The sequence below is a fragment of the Thalassophryne amazonica genome, chromosome 6, assembly GCF_902500255.1.
Source record: "Thalassophryne amazonica chromosome 6, fThaAma1.1, whole genome shotgun sequence".
Classification (NCBI taxonomy): domain Eukaryota; kingdom Metazoa; phylum Chordata; class Actinopteri; order Batrachoidiformes; family Batrachoididae; genus Thalassophryne; species Thalassophryne amazonica.
In genome coordinates this window covers 77,010,190-77,031,383 of record NC_047108.1, presented here as the reverse complement: position 1 = coordinate 77,031,383, position 21,194 = coordinate 77,010,190, and the positions used below count along the sequence as shown (strand labels likewise).

Below are 21,194 nucleotides of genomic sequence, written 5' to 3'. Positions count from 1 at the left end.
CTGGACTCTCAATGTCTTTAATGTTTTTAATCAAATGAAAACCGTGTGTTAACTTCCTGCATTAATTCTCCACAGATGGAAGCGGGTTCTGACAGATCATGCTGGATTCATTAGCGTTATGATCTGTGAGCTCCATTACTCATCATGCTCATGCGTCACATCAAATTATTCATTTACCACATGCTGACCTCAAATTTAAACAATCCCTCATCAACCAACGTTAAAACAGTCAGCCAAAGCACTTGTCGGCCTTTTTGATTTCATGAGTGGGTCGGTAAAGACTTTGCTGTAAGCTTCTAAGCTTCATTCATATCATAAATAGGCATGGTTGACCACTTCTGTGATGATTTCTTACCCAGAATTTATACATATTCTGAAGGCAAGCACTGCTGAAATGAAGTTTATATACTCAACAAAAATATAAACGCAACACTTTTGGTTTTGCTCCCATTTTGTATGAGATGAACTCAAAGATCTAAAACTTTTTCCACATACACAATATCACCATTTCCCTCAAATATTGTTCACAAACCAGTCTAAATCTGTGATAGTGAGCACTTCTCCTTTGCTGAGATAATCCATCCCACCTCACAGGTGTGCCATATCAAGATGCTGATTAGACACCATGATTAGTGCACAGGTGTGCCTTAGACTGCCCACAATAAAAGGCCACTCTGAAAGGTGCAGTTTTATCACACAGCACAATGCCACAGATGTCGCAAGATTTGAGGGAGCGTGCAATTGGCATGCTGACAGCAGGAATGTCAACCAGAGCTGTTGCTCGTGTATTGAATGTTCATTTCTCTACCATAAGCCGTCTCCAAAGGCGTTTCAGAGAATTTGGCAGTACATCCAACCAGCCTCACAACCGCAGACCACGTGTAACCACACCAGCCCAGGACCTCCACATCCAGCATATTCACCTCCAAGATCGTCTGAGACCAGCCACTCGGACAGCTGCTGAAACAATCGGTTTGCATAACCAAAGAATTTCTGCACAAACTGTCAGAAACCATCTCAGGGAAGCTCATCTGCATGCTCGTCATCCTCATCGGGGTCTCGACCTGACTCCAGTTCATCGTTGTAACCGACTTGAGTGGGCAAATGCTCACATTCGCTGGTGTTTGGCACATTGGAGAGGTGTTCTCTTCACGGATGATGCAAAGGAGATGTGTTGCACTGCATGAGGCAAATGGTGGTCACACCAGATACTGACTGGTATCCCCCCCCATGAAACAAAACTGCACCTTTCAGAGTGGCCTTTTATTGTGGGCAGTCTAAGGCACACCTGTGCACTAATCATGGTGTCTAATCAGCATCTTGGTATGGCACACCTGTGAGGTGGGATGGATTATCTCAGCAAAGGAGAAGTGCTCACTATCACAGATTTAGACTGGTTTGTGAACAATATTTGACGGAAATGGTGATATTGTGTATGTGGAAAAAGTTTTAGATCTTTGAGTTCATCTCATACAAAATGGGAGCAAAACCAAAAGTGTTGCGTTTATATTTTTGTTGAGTGTAGGTAATTAAAATTTACAGATCTCTTTGGTAATATCCTGGTCTCCTAATTAGGCACAGAAAGCTGCTGTCCAACACTCCCGGCATTTTTCGGTAGATCCTACATATTAACAAGATGTGTATCTGTGAAAGTGTGTGACTTTAAGTTCCTCCTAATTCCTTTGTTTCAGGAAAAGATTTGCTGTAATCCCCTAATGGAGAACTGCTCTTAGCAAGGGAGGGGGGTCAGAGTTCACCCCTGAATAGCCCAACAGGATTGGCTGAGTTAAAGAGCTGTCAGCAGGAAGCGAGACATGCGCTCATGTCGTGGCCATGCCACATGTCTGATATTATGCTCATACACACATGTGCGCACATGCAAGAACACCCATGCATGTAGATGTGCTGTTTGTAGTGCTTACCTCTTAAAAGAACCCATCTGCAGAAGCTTACTCATTACAGCACCCTCAGCATCTCCAAAAAATTTTCCTGTCTGAGAGGAAAACAAATTTGAGATTCTTTATGAATATAAGTTGCAACAAAATACAACCAAAACTACCTTGAAAACAACAGAGCTACACCTAAAACAATATGAAAGTCCACATTGAAGATAAGACTTTATTGATCTTACAGTGGAGAAATTCACATGTTACATCAGCTCTTAAAAAACACACAAGATGGGTGCGAGTAGAGGAAAATGTGCATCAAACAGCGTGTACAAGGATAAGCAATAATAATAATACTTGTAATAATACAATAAAATAAGAAAATGAGGTAGAAATAGAATATATAAGTACATATGCATATATAAACATGAATGGAATTGAAAAAAATAGGTGCATCTTATTTACAATATGTGAAGTGGAATTTAGATGTGATAAGGTGACATTAGTGCTGGGATTTGTAAACAAGTTGTTATTGCATATGATTTGTGGACATATTAATATTGAACATGATTTGTGGACATATTATTGCATGTGGTTATTTCACAGTGTTATTGTACAGTCTGACAGCAGCAGGGAGGAATGACCTGCGATATCATTCCTTCTTGCACTGAGGGTGCCTCAGTCTGTCACTGAACGAGCTGTTCAGCTCCACTATAGTCCGGTGCAGAGGGTGAGAGGAGTTGTCCATGATGGATTTGAACTTGGCTAACACCCTCCTCTCAGCCACCTCCTCCAGTGGTGACTGATAGAGCTGTTGGCTGATAATATCAGCAAATATGAGCTTTTCATGAACATATCAGTATCTGTGTTATTTTTCCTGACATGAAAACTTTTGTTTTACTAAATAAACTGCAGAAAAACACTTTGTATTTTGCAAATGGTGTCATTACATAGTTTTTCTGACAGCATTTGTTTACAAAGCTGTCAAGAGACAGAGGCAAAGCAAAGCGACCAGCTGACATTCATCTTCAATCAGAGGGACCATATTACATCAACAAGAGACAAGTGGTTGCTATGCTGCCAGCTTGGCAGAGCCAAAATAGACCAGAAGCATATTTTACGTAGATGCTGAACGATGCTACATGGCAACTGCCAATCTGAGTGCAGGCAGTGTGACATACATATAACCAACAATATAGCACCCCTTGGGCACATATTGCGGCATTTTGGGATTACCTTTCACTGCTATGCAGATGATGCTCAGTTATATATGCCGATCACTGCTGGTAATCTTGTTCAGATAAAATCCTTAGAAGATTGCCTTGCATCAGTGAGAAGTTGGATGTCTAGAAACTTCCTACTTTTAAACTCTGAAAAGACTGAAATTATGGTTCTTGGTCCAGTGAGACATCGGCATCAATTTGACCAGTTAACACTCAGCCTAGGCTCGTGTGTCATACATCACACTGACAAAGTGAGGAAGCTTGGGGTAATTTTTGATCCTTCGTTGTCCTTTGGTCTCCATATTAGAAATATTACTAGGACTGCTTTCTTCCACCTGCGAAATATAGTGAAGATTCGTCCCATCCTGTCTATGGCTGATGCTGAGACCCTGATCCATGCATTCATCTCTTCTAGATTGGACTATTGCAATGTTCTATTTTCTGGTTTACCGCAGTCTAGCATTAGGGTCTCCAATTGGTTCAGAATGCTGCAGCCAGACTTTTGACACGAAGCAGAAAGTTTGACCACATTACATCCATTTTGGCGTCTCTTCACTGGCTTCCTGTCCCAGTGAGATCAGATTTTAAGGTTCTGCTACTAACCTATAAAATTATTCATGGACTGGCACCTCCCTACCTAGCTGACCTAATTAAACCTTATGTACCGGCCCGGGCTTTACGTTCTCAGGGTGCAGGACTACTTTGTGTCCCTAAGGTGAATAAGAAGTCTGTGGGTCACAGAGCTTTCTCTTATCATGCCCCTGTTCTGTGGAATGGTCTCCCTGCGTCAATAAAACAATCAGATTCTGTGGAGACTTTCAAGTCCAGACTTAAGACGCACTTATTTTCCATTTTGTATGGCTAGCATACTGGTGCAGTTTTGTTTTATGCTTTTTACTCTTTTAATTCATGTTATTAGTAATTGAAGTGGGCCGCGGCCTCAACTTAACATAAATTCTGGGTCTTTTAGTGAAGCTTAGGGCTAGCGGCCGGTGATCACCTTAGTATTTCTTCTGTTTTTCTTGTTGATTAATGCTGGCAAATTATACAGTATTGCTTGTCTTTCTGATGCCTGATTCTGTTTTTTCTCTCCGTGTAAGGTGCAGCTCCATCCAGAGATGGGAGTTGTATTTGTGCTGGAGACCCTCCTGTCCTGTGCACCAACAGCAATTCTTGTATATTCGTCCGTGAATTGTTCTGTGAATTATTTCTGTAATTTATGTCTGTAGCATGGCCCAAGCAGAGGGTCACCCCTTTGAGTCTGGTCTGCTTGAGGGTTCTTCCTCAGAGGGAGTTTTTCCTTACCACTGTTGCTCTGGGGGTTGGTAAGGTTAGACCTTACCTGTGTGAAGCGCCTTGAGGCAACTCTGTTGTGATTTGGCGCTATATAAAGGAAATAAATTTAAATTGAATTGAATTATAACCAACAACTGGTTGTATATTATATTATTATTATATTATATATTATATTGTATATTTATAGTAATCTGTAATAAAGTTCATGTTTAAGCCGTAAAACAGCAAGCCTAAGTGTTTCATAACAAAATGTTAGGAATCACTGAAATGTTTTAACTAAATATTTGCAAATATATTGATATTGTAATTTTTTGACTAGTTCACTCCCTCAACAACAACACTACCAACAAGTTGTATGTACCGTTATTTTCTGAGTACAAGTCGCACCTGTTAAAAACTGCCTCTTGAACAGGAAAAAGCCATATATACGTCGCACTGGAGTAAAAGTCACATTGTAGTATAAGTCACACCTTGCTCTATATTATCAGCTCTTTAATTTGGGATTTTTGTGCATTATTATAGTGTACTTTTTATTATTGTCATTTATTCTTTTATTAATGTCATTTATTCTTTTATTAATAGAGTTTATTTTGTTTTGTGCTTTGATTTCTGGGAAAGTCCTATATAAATAGTCATTCTAATTATTATTAATAACATATGTGTGATTTTTCAGTATAAAAGTTGCACTGTAGTATAAGTCACAGGACCTCCCAAACTATTATAAAACCCACAACTTATACTCCGGAAAATACAGTACTTTTTTGCCCAGTCTCTGGTTGTACTTTTTAAATTGTGGTTTTTAATTATTTACAAACAGCAGTCACCTTGGTGGTCAGCAAACCTAGGCTTTGGAAAATAAAGTGACCAAGAAGCATATCATGCAATTTCAAAATATTATAATATATGTTATTACACAAGAATTTGTGCTTTTGAAAAACAACATTAATAAAGAGCTAGACAGTGAGTGCTACAAAAAAAGAACATGCAAGTGAAGGACAGTGAAAGCCTGGGGAAGGTGCCAGTGAGCCAAAGCCAGAGTGACAGCATGTGGAAGTGACAGTTATGCAAAGGGGACATGTTCGCAAAAACATCATGCCACTGTGGTATCAGCCTAAATAACAGAGTAAATATGAAATAGTGAAAATACTGAACAATGCTATATGGAATCAAATTTCTGCTCAGCCTTCTAAAATTTCATGAATGACCTCTTCAGATCCACCAAAACCAGTTCCACAATAACAACACACTTAGCACAAATAACCTGAAGTGCTTTGATCTATACCTAAAGAAAATTTTCTAATTTAAACTTAAGTGACAATGTGGAACAGGACATCTTTCTCAAAACATTTTTTACAAAGTGTAAAAGACAGATTTATAAAATCACACTATTATGGTGACGAGAGCTTAGTGGGATAGGAGTTGGGCTACCAGTATGTAGACCTGGGTCTGATTCCCAGTCACAGTACCAGTCTGTGTCCTTGGACAATCTGCATTGTTTCAGTCCACCCAGCTGTGAATGGGTGGCGGCTTTGGCTGAGGATATGATGGACTGGGGTCCCATCATATCCATAGATTCCCAAGAGCTTCACAGTATCTGTAGATATGCACCAGCACCAATGGGCTTCAATTAAAAAAAAAAAAAAAAAAAGGCCATATTTGTGATGGATGTAGTGTGGATCCATCATAAAAATTTGAATCCTGTGGAACAAAATACATTTTTGTTGATGGATGATCTGAATAAAATCATATACAGTTAGTAAATATGGCTAAGTGATTAGATGAGTGGACTATTTGCCTCAGTGGAGCAGTCTGTTCTAGAGGAGACCTATGGTTGCTTTCACCAAAAACCCCCAAACAAAACACCTGATTAAAAAGAAAGATGCAACTCTACAATGAAGTACAAAAAGATGTTTTGAACGTGTTACCAAATCCCTTAAACTGTTCAAGGGGCTAATATTGGACATGTTAAAATGCAATCATCTAACATTTAAAGTATTTTTAGCCATAATCAGTCAACAAAAACAAACTGCTATTTTTTTAAAGAAAATAAAAGACAAATGCAGACATAATACCACCTAATTTTAACCATGATATATTTGTAGAATGTTTACAGTCAACGAAATTTTGCTACTTTATAACAGGTGGTTTCAGTGGTCTTAGAGAATGTGTGTGAGTGTGTGTGTGTGTAAGACTCACCAGAGTATAGTCCTCTGCTACTAAAATGAAGCCATTGTTGTCAATCAGATAGCAGTTAATGTTCTGTTTAGTAGGGAAAAAAATGTTTTAAAGCAAACACAAGCAGTAAAAGTGACAAGAAGGCTTGAGAAAATGAAGGATGACCGACCTCATCATCACAGCTTATGGAACATTTCCCATCCAGCGCTGCACACTGTAAGACATCATGGACAAGGACAAGAAACATATCTGACAGCTGTCATAAATTAAATATTTAATTAAAAAGCCAGTCAAAAATTGTTAGGTATACTACTTATCATTATTAATATTATTAATATCATCCATCTATTTTATATACCTGCTTACTCCAATTAACGATGATGGGGGTGCTGGGGTCTATCCCAGCAGTCATAGGGCGCGAGGCGGGGTTTCTTATTTATTTATTTGATATTTAGGAATTCTAATAACATCTGTGGGGGAACACAACTATTTTTTTGGGACATGACTATTTTGTGGTGGAGCAACAGGATTGGTAAATGGGCAAACAAGTCATCTCAAATTCATGAATACACATGTAAGACATACATACACACAGTAGATACTACGATGGCCAATCGAGGCCAAGGTCCAGAGCCCCAAATGATGGCCTATATAAAGGTGTCTCATTACCAAGGTGTCACACAAGAAAGATCTTATAATGGGTAAAAGCAAAGAGCTCTCTCAAGATCTTTGCAACCTTATTGTTGCAAAACATATTGATGGCATTGGTTACAGAAGGATTTCTAAACTTCTGAATGTTCCAGTGAGCACTGTTGGGGCCATAATCTGTGTAGAATTGGGAAGAACATTATTTCATCATAAACCGGCCACGACCATGACAATGTTTAGACACACCTGCGGAATACTGGGAGAATATAGTCTGGTCAGATGAGACTAAAATTAAACTCTTTGGATGCCGTAACACACACCATAAATGGCACTACATGTCACCCTAAAATCACCATACCGACAGTGACGTTTGGAGGTGAGAACATCATGGTGAGGGGTTTTTTTTAAAGCAGGCAACACTGGCAAGCTTCATATAATTGAAGGAAGGATGAATGGAAAACTGTACTGAGAAATTGTTGATAAAATGTGCTGCCATCTACCAGGATGATGAAAATAAAATGAGGGTGGACATATAAGCAAGACAGTGATCCCAAACACAGAGCCAAGGAAACTCTCATTTGGTTTCAGAGAATGAAAATAAAGCTGCTAGAATGGCCCAACCAATCACCTGACTTGAATCCAATAGAAATTCAATAGAAAGGTCTAGAGATCAGAGTTCATATTAGAGGTCCACAGAACCTTCAAGATTTGAAGACTGTTTGTGTGGAAGAATTGGACAAAATCACACCAGAGCAATGTATGTGACTACAACCCCTGGCAAAAATGATGGTATCACCGGCCTCAGAGGATGTTCATTCAGTTGTTTAATTTTGTAGAATAAAAGCAGATCACAGACATGACACAAAACTAAAGTCATTTCAAATGGCAACTTTCTGGCTTTAAGAAACACTATAAAAAAAATCAGGAAAAAAAAATTGTCAGTAACGGTTACTTTTTTAGACCAAGCAGAGGGAAAAAAATATGGAATCACTCAATTCTGAGGAAAAAATTATGGAATCATGAAAAACAAAAGAACGCTCCAACACATCACTAGTATTTTGTTGCACCACCTCTGGCTTTTATAACAGCTTGCAGTCTCTGAGGCATGGACGTAATGAGTGACAAACAGTACTCTTCATCAATCTGGCTCCAACTTTCTCTGATTGCTGTTGCCAGATCAGCTTTGCAGGTTGGAGCCTTGTTATGGACCATTTTCTTCAACTTCCACCAAAGATTTTCAATTGGATTAAGATCCGGACTATTTGCAGGCCATGACACTGACCCTATGTGTCTTTTTGCAAGGAATGTTTTCACAGTTTTTGCTGTATGGCAAGATGCATTATCATCTTGAAAAATGATTTCATCATCCCCAAACATCCTTTCAATTGATGGGATAAGAAAAGTGTCCAAAATATCAACGTAAACTTGTGCATTTATTGATGATGTAATGACAGCCATCTCCCCAGTGCCTTTACCTGACATGCAGCCCCATATCATCAATGACTGCGGAAATTTACATGTTCTCTTCAGGCAGTCATCTTTATAAATCTCATTGGAACGGCACCAAAAATCATCACCTTGCCCAATGCAGATTCGAGATTCATCACTGAATATGACTTTCATCCAGTCATCCACAGTCCACGATTGCTTTTCCTTAGCCCATTGTAACCTTGTTTTTTTCTGTTTAGGTGTTAATGATGGCTTTTCTTTAGCTTTTCTGTATGTAAATCCCATTTCCTTTAGATGGTTTCTTACAGTTCGGTCACAGACGTTGACTCCAGTTTCCTCCCATTCGTTCCTCATTTGTTTTGTTGTGAATTTTCGATTTTTGAGACATATTGCTTTAAGTTTTCTGTCTTGACGCTTTGATGTCTTCCTTGGTCTACCAGTATGTTTGCCTTTAACAACCTTCCCATGTTGTTTGTATTTGGTCCAGAGTGTAGACACAGCTGACTGTGAACAACCAACATCTTTTGCAACATTGCGTGATGATTTACCCTCTTTTAAGAGTTTGATAATCCTCTCATTGGTTTCAATTGACATCTATCGTGTTGGCGCTATGATTCATTTCAGTCCACTTGGTGCAACAGCTCTCTAAGGTGTGATCACTCCTTTTTAGATGCAGACTAACGAGGAGATCTGATTTGATGCAGGTGTTAGTTTTTGGGGATGAAAATTTACAGGGTGATTCCATAATTTATTCCTCAGAATTGAGTGTGTCCATATTTTTTTCCCTCTGCTTGGTCTAAAAAAGTAACCGTTACTGACTGCCACAATTTTTTTTTCCTGATTTCTTATAGTGTTTCTTAAAGCCAGAAAGTTGCCATTTGAAATGACTTTAGTTTTGTGTCATGTCTGTGATCTGCTTTTTTTCTACAAAATTAAACAACTGAATGAACATCCTCCGAGGCCGGTGATTCCATAATTATTGCCAGGGGTTGTAGTTTCTCCATACAGGATGCATCTTAATGCTGTCACTACCAACAAAGGCTTTTGTTTTAATTAATTTTCAGTAAGCATGTTCAATAGTTTTTGTCCCTGTTTCATTCCATTTTATTAGACATAACAGTTTCAGGAGAGTTGCAACCATTTTTTTTTGTGCTCCACTGTATAATGACAGTAAAGGAATTATATTCTAGTCTATCTGCTTTGTTTTCTTTGCATATATGGATTACTTGGGTTGTTACCGACATCTGGTGAAAATTTCACATATATGGAACCTTTAGAAATATATTTACTGAGAAAAATGGTGACGTGTTTAATACTTATTTTATCCACTGTAGCATAAATCTGGGTGGCAGGTTTTGCACTTGCTAGAGTGACCCTATCTAGTTTATTTATCTTACTCTTAAGCTAGCTATAGTTTCAAACGTACATGGTTTTATTTAAAATGCACTGAACAGTAGAAGTCAGTAAACGTCATCTGTGCAGAAGCCTTTTTGCATTACTACTTTCATTGCAAAGTGTCTGTGATTTGGTATGCATTATGTGAATATGTAGCAGACACCTTATCATATTAAATTGTTACATATGATGCAGGTTATGTTTTTCTTCTCTGTCTTTGTTTTATCAACTGACAAAACATTTTTTGATGCAACTACCTGAATTACACAGAAGTGGCCCAGTAATAGCAGAGGCTTCTTTTCTTCAGTGGAGATGTTATCCCTCTCTCTCTCTCTCTCTCTCTCTCTCTCTCTCTCTCTCTCTCTCTCTCTCTCTCTCTCTCTCTCTCTCTCTCTCTCTCAGTGTCAGACTGTTATCAAGTTTAATTAAGGAGGTGATCCATTTTTAGTCCTGCTTGTGTAACAAAGCAGAAGTAATGAATGAAACAAAAATTAGAAGTGGCACCCCTGTTTAACAGAGATTCATACAAATCATTTCCTTGTGATTCTGGAATACTAAAATATATGGTCTTGTATGGTATGTGGCATTCAATAAATTGTGTACAAAATTAAAATGCTTTATCCTTGGGATCCCCGAGGAAGAGATACAGGACCTGAGCATAGGGAAGTATGGGTTGAGTTGCTTGGTCTTCTGCCACCATGACCCAAATAACTTGAATGTGTCAGAAAATGAATGAATGAATGAATGTCTGACTAATAACTCTTCCACAATGTTTAACATTTACTAGTATTTAATAGTAAGCATAGGTGCATCTTTAATCAATTCTTTGAAATATTCAAAATATATGCAATGGGCCAATATTGGCCTGTGACCTTTGTTTTTAACTGATTTTTGTCAAAGTCAAATCACATTGTCGCTGGTGGACCCACAATAATTCCACTACATTTGGCCCAACTTAGATCAAAACACTTTCAGTTATGTTATTCAAACCCAAACAGACACATAACCCTCTATGCACTGCCATTGTGCTTTGGGTGTAAATCAGTGTATTTTCCATTATGAGAGTGGAGTGAATGTGATCAGATGATCCCAGTACCTTGTCGCACAGACTCTACAAAAACAGGTAATGCCTAAAAACAGGATTTTGACAATGGCAAGGAGCTATTTTAGGGTGGGGGACACATGCCTCATTTACCTCCCAAAATGCTACATAATAATGACATGCATACTTTTTCAGAAAGCACATAAGTGCATTATTCTTTCTCATTAGCCGATCATCCATTTAGTGTTAGTTCATAATGTATTGCTTTTTAAAACCAATCAGCCTTTGTGCTGCCTGAATTTAAACAAATAGTTCATGTATTCTATGTGAGATGTACTGTACCTGTCTGCTGGCTGTCCAGAATTTCTTCTGAAAGAAGTCCAGTTTCATCTGGATTCCCACAGCTGAAAAAGAGGTGACACATCCACTGAAATACACCAACTCGAAAAGACAATTATTAATGTACAATGTTAAAGCTACAGTATTTGGAATTTTGTCTCATCTAGTGGTGAGGCTGCCGGATACATTATGCTGTCACAGAACACATTTTTGCTTCCCTTTATGTTTTTGCTTATTTGATGACAGGGATTCATGCTCCCTTGCCTTCTCTTGTGAGAAGCAATATGTATTATCCTCCATTTCACAAAAAACAAGGGTTCTAAAACTTGTTGGCTTGCACTGATTCCTCTTCCTTTTTCTTCAGACTTTCATCCACGCTACAAAATGTAAAAGACGGAGTAAATATTTCCCTGTTAACCTTTGTATCAACATGGCAGTGCAACATGGCGGTAGGTAGTTATGCAACAGATGGTTATGAATGCTATATTTTGTTTCTGCTAATAAATAACCCTAAATCCTGCACACCGTAGGTTTAAGGACCATCGCATGATATTAAATAGAAAAGACAAAAAAATTAGCTGTAAAATTCTGCCAAACTTAGGGTCAGTGACAAAACAGGCCAATTATACACAAGATACATGTGTCAGCGTTGATAAGTCGTACAGAAGTATAAGTTGCAGGGCCTCCCAAACAAGTAAAAACCTATACTCTGGAAACTATGGCATGTCCATTAGCAGTTGTGTGTGGCGGACGTTCAAAATGTAATGGACATAATTCACCATACCGAGTGTCTTTCCTGTTTGGTATGTGGTAAAACACCCAGATGTGCGAAGCACATACCAAAGTGTCACCACTGGTGGTTAGAGTGTGTCCTCTGATTTGTAGGTGTTAACACACTGAGGTGTGCATATTGATGTTTCCTGTCTCAGCCCCTACGTGAGTAATTGCCAATGTGTATTCCTGCTATGCATGTAACAAGCTGTCTCTGATATTGATGTTTCCCATCTCTGCCTCTGGATGGGTGATTGGCAATGTGTATTCCTGCTGTGCATATGACAAACTGTCTCACCCCCTGTGGTGCTTTTCCTGTCAGAACTCCTGTGAGGTTAATGAGTTGGGGCTGAGTAGTTATAAAAGGTCTGTGAATCGTGTGAAAAGAGAGAAATAAAATGGCATGCTGATGTGATATCAAAATGGGAAATTGTTGCTCCTTCTTTCAGCTATCGCAATTCCCACATGTGTAACTTTGTGCTGTCTGCACAAATGTACAAAGTCCTGCTATGCTTAGCAGAGTCAGAATGCACATGTACATGGTTCTAAAAGCCAGGCCTCTCTGTGTGAATGAAAGCCATCCCATTCCCAAGCCTGCCCCCTGCTGATGCCCTGACAGTCAGCATACAGGCCCACTCTCACTTTCATAAGCCTGATCTCACACACACACACACACACACACACACACACACACACACACACACACACACACACACACACACACACACACACACACACACACACACACACACACCTGCCCAGAATTCCATGCCTAGGGGGTGGAGATGGTGGTGGGGAGCCTATGACATGAAACGTGTCGACTTTTTCAGAACATGCAGAGGAAAGATTGACATGTTCACCACAGGACTTGACTCCCTTTTGCTCCTCTCATTATCCTGCTATCCATACCCAGAGGACCTGAGCTTTCTCTTGGTCTGTGGCGGTTTGCCATGCTTTGAGGGTCTTGTCAGTTTTTCCAGGAGCAAAAGAGAGATTTAGAACCGTGTTCAAATGCAGAGCAGCTGCGGACAGTGAACCAAATTGAAGAAAATGTGGAGCATTTTTATGGGTTCAACAGCATGGATATAAAAAAAATAGTGAGATGAACCTTCATAGGTTTAGACACGAGGCCTGTATAGGCCAATGCACTGTAACTCTTCCCTAAAACGAACATAAATCCCTTTATTCATCGCATGGAGTCTACAAACATTATGGACGCGAACTAATTTGAAATTTTAATCACAAAACTGATGATTGATACATCAAATATGCAAACAAAAAACAAGAACACTCATATTAATTGTTTAATCCATCACCACTGGACAAGTGTTCTGAAGAGACATCCCATGTGGACTCCAACTACAATCCCTGGCAAAAATTATGGAATCACTGGCCTCAGAGGATGTTCATTCAGTTGTTTAATTTTGTAGAAAAAAAGCAGATCACAGACATGACACAAAACTAAAGTCATTTCAAATGGCAACTTTCTGGCTTTAAGAAACACTATAAGAAATCAAGAAAAAAAGATTGTGACAGTCAGTAACGGTTACTTTTTTAGACCAAGCAGAGGAAAAAAATATGGAATCACTCAATTCTGAGGAATAAATTATGGAATCACCCTGTAAATTTTCATCCCCCAAACTAATACCTGCATCAAATCAGATCTGCTCGTTGACATTGACCCTATGCCATGACATTGACCCTATGTGTCTTCTTGCAAGGAATGTTTTCACAGTTTTTGCTCTATGGCAAGATGCATTATCATCTTGAAAAATGATTTAATCATCCCCAAACATCCTTTCAATTGTCCAAAATATCAACGTAAACTTGTGCATTTATTGATGATGTAATGACAGCCATCTCCCCAGTGCCTTTACCTGACATGCAGCCCCATATCATCAATGACTGTGGAAATTTACATGTTCTCTTCAGGCAGTCATCTTTATAAATCTCATTGGAACGGCACCAAACAAAAGTTCCAGCATCATCACCTTGCCCAATACAGATTTGAGATTCATCACTGAATATGACTTTCATCCAGTCATCCACAGTCCACGATTGCTTTTCCTTAGCCCATTGTAACCTTGTTTTTTTTCTGTTTAGGTGTTAATGATGGCTTTTGTTTAGCTTTTCTGTATGTAAATCCCATTTCCTTTAGGCGGTTTCTTACAGTTCGGTCACAGATGTTGACTCCAGTTTCCTCCCATTCGTTCCTCATTTGTTTTGTTGTGCATTTTTCGATTTTTGAGACATATTGCTTTAAGTTTTCTGTCTTGACGCTTTGATGTCTTCCTTGGTCTACCAGTATGTTTGCCTTTAACAACCTTCCCATGTTGTTTGTATTTGGTCCAGAGTGTAGACACAGCTGACTGTGAACAACCAACATCTTTTGCAACATTGCGTGATGATTTACCCTCTTTTAAGAGTTTGATAATCCTCTCCTTTGTTTCGATTGACATCTCTCGTGTTGGAGCCATGATTCATGTCAGTCCACTTGGTGCAACAGCTCTCCAAGGTGTGATCACTCCTTTTTAGATGCAGACTAACGAGCAGATCTGATATGATGCAGGTGTTAGTTTTGGGGATGAAAATTTACAGGGTGATTCCATAATTTTTCCTCAGAACTGAGTGATTCCATATTTTTTTCCTCTGCTTGGTCTAAAAAAGTAACCGTTACTGACTGCCACAATCTTTTTTTCTTGATTTCTTATAGTGTTTCTTAAAGCCAGAAAGTTGCCATTTGAAATGACTTTAGTTTTGTGTCATGTCTGTGATCTGCTTTTTTTCTACAAAATTAAACAACTGAATGAACATCCTCCGAGGACGGTGATTCCATAATTTTTGCCAGGGGTTGTAATAGCATAACTCTGCCATAAAACCAGTGTAAACCCTGGTGCTGGTAGTTTACTCTACTGGCACACTGGGCATGACCTAGTTTAAAGTCTATCTTCAAAATGACCACTTATATATTAAATATCGGGGGGGAGGCTGTAACAATTTGCTAACATTTCAGACATAATAACCAGGTCACTGTAATGTCAGATAAAATCAATATTGCATTCAAGGGATCCTGTCATAATGAAGAAGCAAACTGGTCCACCATGCCACTAATGGACCTGCACAATGGTCCATATATACTGGGAAAGTGTGTCCATACTGGTAGTCTATACAGATATACCAATCTTATACAGTGAGGAAAATAAGTAGTTGAACACCCTGCGGTTTTGCAAGTTTTCCCACTCAGAAATCATGGAGGGGTCTGAAATTTTCATCTTAGGTGCATGTCCACTGTGAGAGACATAATCTAAAAAAACAAAAATCTGGAAATCAAAATGTATTATTTTTTAAACAATTTATTTGAATGTTACTGCTACAAATAAATATTTGAACACCTGTGAAAATCAATGTTAATATTTGGTACAGTAGCCTTTGTTTGCAATTACAGAGGTCAAACATTTCCTGTAGTTTTTCACCAGGTTTGCACACACTGCAGCAGGGATTTTGGTCCACTCCTCCATACAGATCTTCTCTCGATCTTTCAGGTTTGGAGTTTCAGCTCCCGCCAAAGATTTTCTATTGAGTTCAGGTCTGGAGACTGGCCAGACCACTCCAGGACCTTGAAATGCTTCTTACGGAGCCCCTCAGTTGCCCTGACTGTATGTTTGGGGTCATTGTCATGCTGGAAGACCCAGCCATGACCCATCTTCAATGCTCTTACTGAGGGAAGGAGGTTGTTTGCCAAAACAATTTTAAACAATTTATTTGAATGTTACTGCTGCAAATAAATATTTGAACACCTGTGAAAATCAATGTTAATATTTGGTACAGTAGCCTTTGTTTGCAATTACAGAGGTCAAACATTTCCTGTAGTTTTTCACCAGGTTTGCACACACTGCAGCAGGGATTTTGGTCCACCCCTCCATACAGATCTTCTCTCGATCTTTCAGGTTTGGAGTTTCAGCTCCCGCCAAAGATTTTCTATTGAGTTCAGGTCTGGAGACTGGCCAGGCCACTCCAGGACCTTGAAATGCTTCTTACGGAGCCCCTCAGTTGCCCTGGCTGTATGTTTGGGGTCATTGTCATGCTGGAAGACCCAGCCATGACCCATCTTCAATGCTCTTACTGAGGGAAGGAGGTTGTTTGCCAAAATCTCGCAATACATGACCCCATCCATCCTCCCTTCAATACGGTGCAGTCGTCCAGTCCCCTTTGCAGAAGAGCACACCCAGAGTATGATGGTTCCACCCCCATGCTTCATGGTTGGGATGGTTTTCTTGGGGTTGTTCTCATCCTCTAAACATGGTAAGTGGAGTTGATTCCAAAAAGCGCTATTCTGGTCTCATCTGACCACATGACCTTCTCCCATGCCTCCTCTGGATCATCCAGATGGTCACTGGTGAACTTCAAACAGGCCTGGACATGTGCTGGCTTGAGCAGGGGGACCTTGCTGCCCTGCAGGATTTTAAACCATGACAGCATCATGTGTTACTAATGTAATCTTTGTGACTGTGGTCCCAGCTCTCTTCAGGTCATTGACCAGGTCTGTGTAAGCCAGAATTCTTGCTGGTTGGTAGGTGTTCAAATACTTATTTGCAGCAGTAACATTGTTAAAGATTTTGTATATATGTTATCACTGTTAAACATTTGTACCTTTGTCTTCTTTCTCATGAGAACGGTGTTGTGCTGTTTTGCACCTAACCCTGAGAATGTACGTGTTATTCAACCTTGTTTTAGCATGCTGGGGTCAATCTGAACTGGGAATGAAGAGCTGGATGTACTTATTATTATTATACAACTTGTTTTTGTAGCCGCTAACGACTGGGAGTGAAGCATGACGGGGTCAGGCTGAACTGGGAGTTAAAGAACTGAAGGTTGTTTTGACTGTTGTGATGTGATGCTTAGTGTTCCAGGCAGATGCAGAACAGCTGATAACTGCAACAGACGAACGAGATGTGCTGACCTTCGACGATAACAGTAAAAGAAAGAAACTGTTTTTCCTTACAGCTGCACTTATTGACGTATGTGTTTAGGTTACGGGAAGAAACTTGTCTTGCGTCATCCTTCCCCCACCCTCAGGACAAGTTTTTTTATGTGATGAGGGCCTCTCTAATAAAAAGAGCGGGAGAACAGGCCAGACTTTAGTGTAGCCTTGGTGTACAGCCTGACTGCACTCAGCGCGTGATAAATTTGACTTTCTGTCTCACTGGTGTTTCTTGACTCGGTTTGTCTTATCAAGGTTTTAAGAATGTTTGGAGGAGAAAATACCCAACATTGACTGGGGGCTCGTCCGGGATTTCAACAACATCGGAGGTGTCCGGCGGAGGTCGTCAAGTCCAGACGTAAATCCTTGGCCAAGGTCCGATCGATTGATCGTGTCTGCAATTGTCGACCACCGTTGGCATCGTCTGGTTGACGAGATTTTCCCGAAGAAGACAGACAGGAGGTCGAGTCAGTGAGTAGAATTTCTTTGTAACAGTACTGAGTGAGTGGTGATCAGATCACATAAAACAGTTAAACTCCGTAAGCGATGGCGTGGAATCGTCTGTTAATGTAAAGCAGTTAAAATCCGCGAGGAGGGCGGACTCCTCTACGGTTGCGAGGGACGCACGTAGTTAAATTCCGAAGGAGGGTACGGACTCCTCTGTTTTAATACGTAAAGGAAATCCCGGGTAGAAATACGTGCACTGTAAAAAAGCAGTTAAATCTGGCAGGGACGACGGAGTCCCCTAATGCAGGACATTAGTTAAATTTCACAGGAGGGCGAGCTCCCCTGGCCTAAGAATACGCGTACGGTTATTAAAAAGTGTTTTTATGTGTAAATAGTGTTTTGTGTAAGTGTAAATAGAATAACTGTGTGAAAGTGTAATACTTTGGACAACGTAAGTGACAACCGTGTGTGGAAGCAGAGGCAAGTGATTCCGCTTCCTACGGGGAGGTGAAAGGAATCAACCACACGACGGCAAATTAATTGTCACGTCCAAAGAAAGTGAGGACTTCAGATTTAGAACACCCTAGGTGTGCCCCCGTCTGAAGTCCAAATTATAACAAGGAATAATAAAAATGGGGGGAAAGACGTCTAAAAATAAGGAAAATTTATCAACTGACGACTGGAAATTTATGGAAGCAAAAAATCCAAAAGCAACAAAGAAATTGGAGACCTGGATAAATAAACATGACTTTGACGGACGACTGAACCTGATCAGTATACAGAAGCTAAAGAAGGAGTTAGAACAGGAACATAAAGGTGATGAGAAAAAGATGCAGAAAGTAGGGGCCGATTTAGTGGCATTGTGGGAGGAGGAAGCAGAGAACAGACGGAAGGGAGCAGAGAAGCGACGATTAGAGAAAGCAAGGAAAAAGAAAGCTGTAGGTAAGGCAGAAGAAGATGTGATAATTCAGCACAGAGAATCAGAACAGTAAAAAACAGACTTAGAAAGACAATGGAGGAAACAGGCAGACCATGGACACATTGTGTAGATTTGGTAAAAATGTATATAAACATAACTAGTACCATGGGGTTGACACCGTATGAAACATTGTTTGGCAGAAAATATCGATTGCCATATTATGGGCAAATTTGGGATGTACCTGAGGAAGCCAATTTGGCGGATTACATGAGAAAAATGTTAGAAGGACAACGAGGGAGAGTTCCAAACACTGATGATCCCATTTCTCCACAGGAGGACCCTAAAGTGGTACCTGGAGACTGGGTGTTGATAAGAAGCATCAAGAGAAAACACTGGCATTCACCTAAATGGGAAGGGCCCCATCAAGTACTACTCACAACACCCACAGCCTTGAAAATTGGGGAAAGAAGTACGTGGATTCATTTAACTCACTGTAAGAAAGTCATTTCTGCAGACACAGACAAACAGTAAGAACAGTAGGACAAGACTAGTAATAGTGTGTGAGCTTGGTGTTAAGATCCAGGTTAGACACGAAAGCTAGCAGAAGACATTAAGAAGCCACTGTTCTGAACATAGGTGTGCTGTAGTGTGCAGAAATGGCGAAAGAAAAAAACAAAAAGAACGAGGGTTTCTGGACCCCATGGACAGTCCTTGTTATGCTACTTTTCTTTTTTGGATTGGGCTTATTATTAAAAGCCATAAGCATGGGACATGATGATAAGGATCACCTCCGCAGATTGCAGAGACCAAAAAGAAGTAACGAAGACCCCAGTCCGATAATAAATGCCACAGTACATAGCTGTGATAGGAACAATGCGTACCGATTTGGTGTACAAGCCTGCATTCCTAGAAATGCTTCTGTGGTCATCTCTGTACCATATAGTGCTCTTACCCATGGAATAAGGGATGGTGACAGAGGGACTAATTACGGAAATAGTTTCTCATGGTATATGACTAATGATCAACAAGATAAGAGATGGGAAACGTTGGTAGCCGATGAATGGAGTAGATGGACGCCAAAATGGGCACAAACCGAGTGGGCTAAGTACCAGAGTCAAATTCTCAAAATGCATCAAACAGATGATAAGCTGTTTATAGTGGTGAATACCACAGAAAAAGGAACCATATTCCCACCTGATATAGAGGGAGACTGTTGGTTGTTCCTCCTTTGGGTATACAAACCAGGAAAAGATCCGTATTTCCATTTTTTCCTCTGTGAAACAGATAGAGTACAGCAACCAATATTGACAGAATTAAGTACGTCAAAGGGGGTGTCCATACAAGCAAAGGGGGTGTCCATACAAGCAAAGGGGATGTCCGTACAAGGCACAAAAGACATGAAGGCAGATGACTGGTTCCTAGTAACTACAGGAATTAGTGGACAAAATAACAATTGGCTTTTAATGGCAGAACAAGCAGGACTAGCAGCAAAGAAGGACTGTGTTGTATGTATGGGACCCAGACCTATATTACAGGTGATACCGGCAGCATTACCCAAAGACTGTCTGCTGACTGTTATGACACAGACATACATTGCAGCAAACAACAATTGTTCTAAGTGGGACAAGATCTATCCGTTGACCAAATTGACTAAGACCAAACCGTTATTTTCAAGCAAAGTTGGGCATGCTAACCATACATGTGTACACTTGACAGGGACAAGTAAGACTTTGGGTAGCTTAAACCACACTGCCTGGTGTAAGAATGTGGTCCATAGTACTCCCACATTCAAACCTGTCGGTAGGAGTGACGTATGGTGGTGGTGTGGTGATAACAGAATCTTTGACAGACTGCCACGAAATGTGTCAGGTTATTGTGCATTAATATCATTATTGTTACCAGTTAAAGCAATACCCATGACCCCTGAAGACGTTACGACATATGCAGCCTCTCTTATTCCTGAAGATTGGCAGAAAGGCATAGCCAGACATAGAGTAAAAAGAGAGTGGAAAGGAGTAGGAAATCCAACATATATTGATGCAATAGGAGTCCCCAGAGGAGTGCCTGACGAGTATAAACTGGTTGATCAAATAGCAGCTGGATTCGAATCCTCCATCTGTTGGTGGTGTTCAATTAATAAAAACGTGGACAGAATAAACTACATCCACTACAATGTACAGAAATTAGGAAATTGGACTGAGGAAGGATTTAAGGCTGTCCATTCACAGTTAGAAGACACGTCCCTTATGGCCTTCCAGAATCGTATTGCTCTGGATATGTTGTTGGCGGAGAAAGGAGGTGTTTGTGCCATGTTCGGAGAACAATGCTGCACATTCATTCCCAACAACACAGCTGCAGATGGCAGTCTCACTCAAGCCATTGACGGGCTGAGGACGTTGAACAGGAAGATGAAAGAGCACAGTGGAGTAAACACCGAAGGCTGGGATTGGTGGCTGGAAGGGATGGGAAAATGGAGGTCTTTGATTTCTTCACTATTAGTGTCTATAGCAGTATTTGCTGCAATTCTAACATTGTGTGGATGTTGTTGTATTCCATGTCTCCGAGGCCTTGTAAATAGAATGATAACCGCAGCAATAAGTCCAGGACCAGGAGGGGGACCAGC

The 21,194-nt window shown here is 40.1% G+C and overlaps 1 protein-coding gene across 1 annotated transcript in view; it reads right to left on the bottom strand.

Annotated features, from left to right (window-relative positions):
* The window catches only part of cacna2d3a (calcium channel, voltage-dependent, alpha 2/delta subunit 3a), a 629,699-nt gene that overhangs the window by 34,368 nt on the left and 574,137 nt on the right, over positions 1-21,194 (bottom strand). The window contains exons 27-30 of the mRNA XM_034172543.1: positions 11,457-11,518; positions 6,750-6,794; positions 6,602-6,664; positions 1,923-1,993 (exon numbers count right to left, since the gene is read on the bottom strand). Coding sequence (XP_034028434.1) covers positions 1,923-1,993; positions 6,602-6,664; positions 6,750-6,794; positions 11,457-11,518 — 241 coding nt within the window. The remainder of the gene's footprint in view (positions 1-1,922; positions 1,994-6,601; positions 6,665-6,749; positions 6,795-11,456; positions 11,519-21,194) is intronic.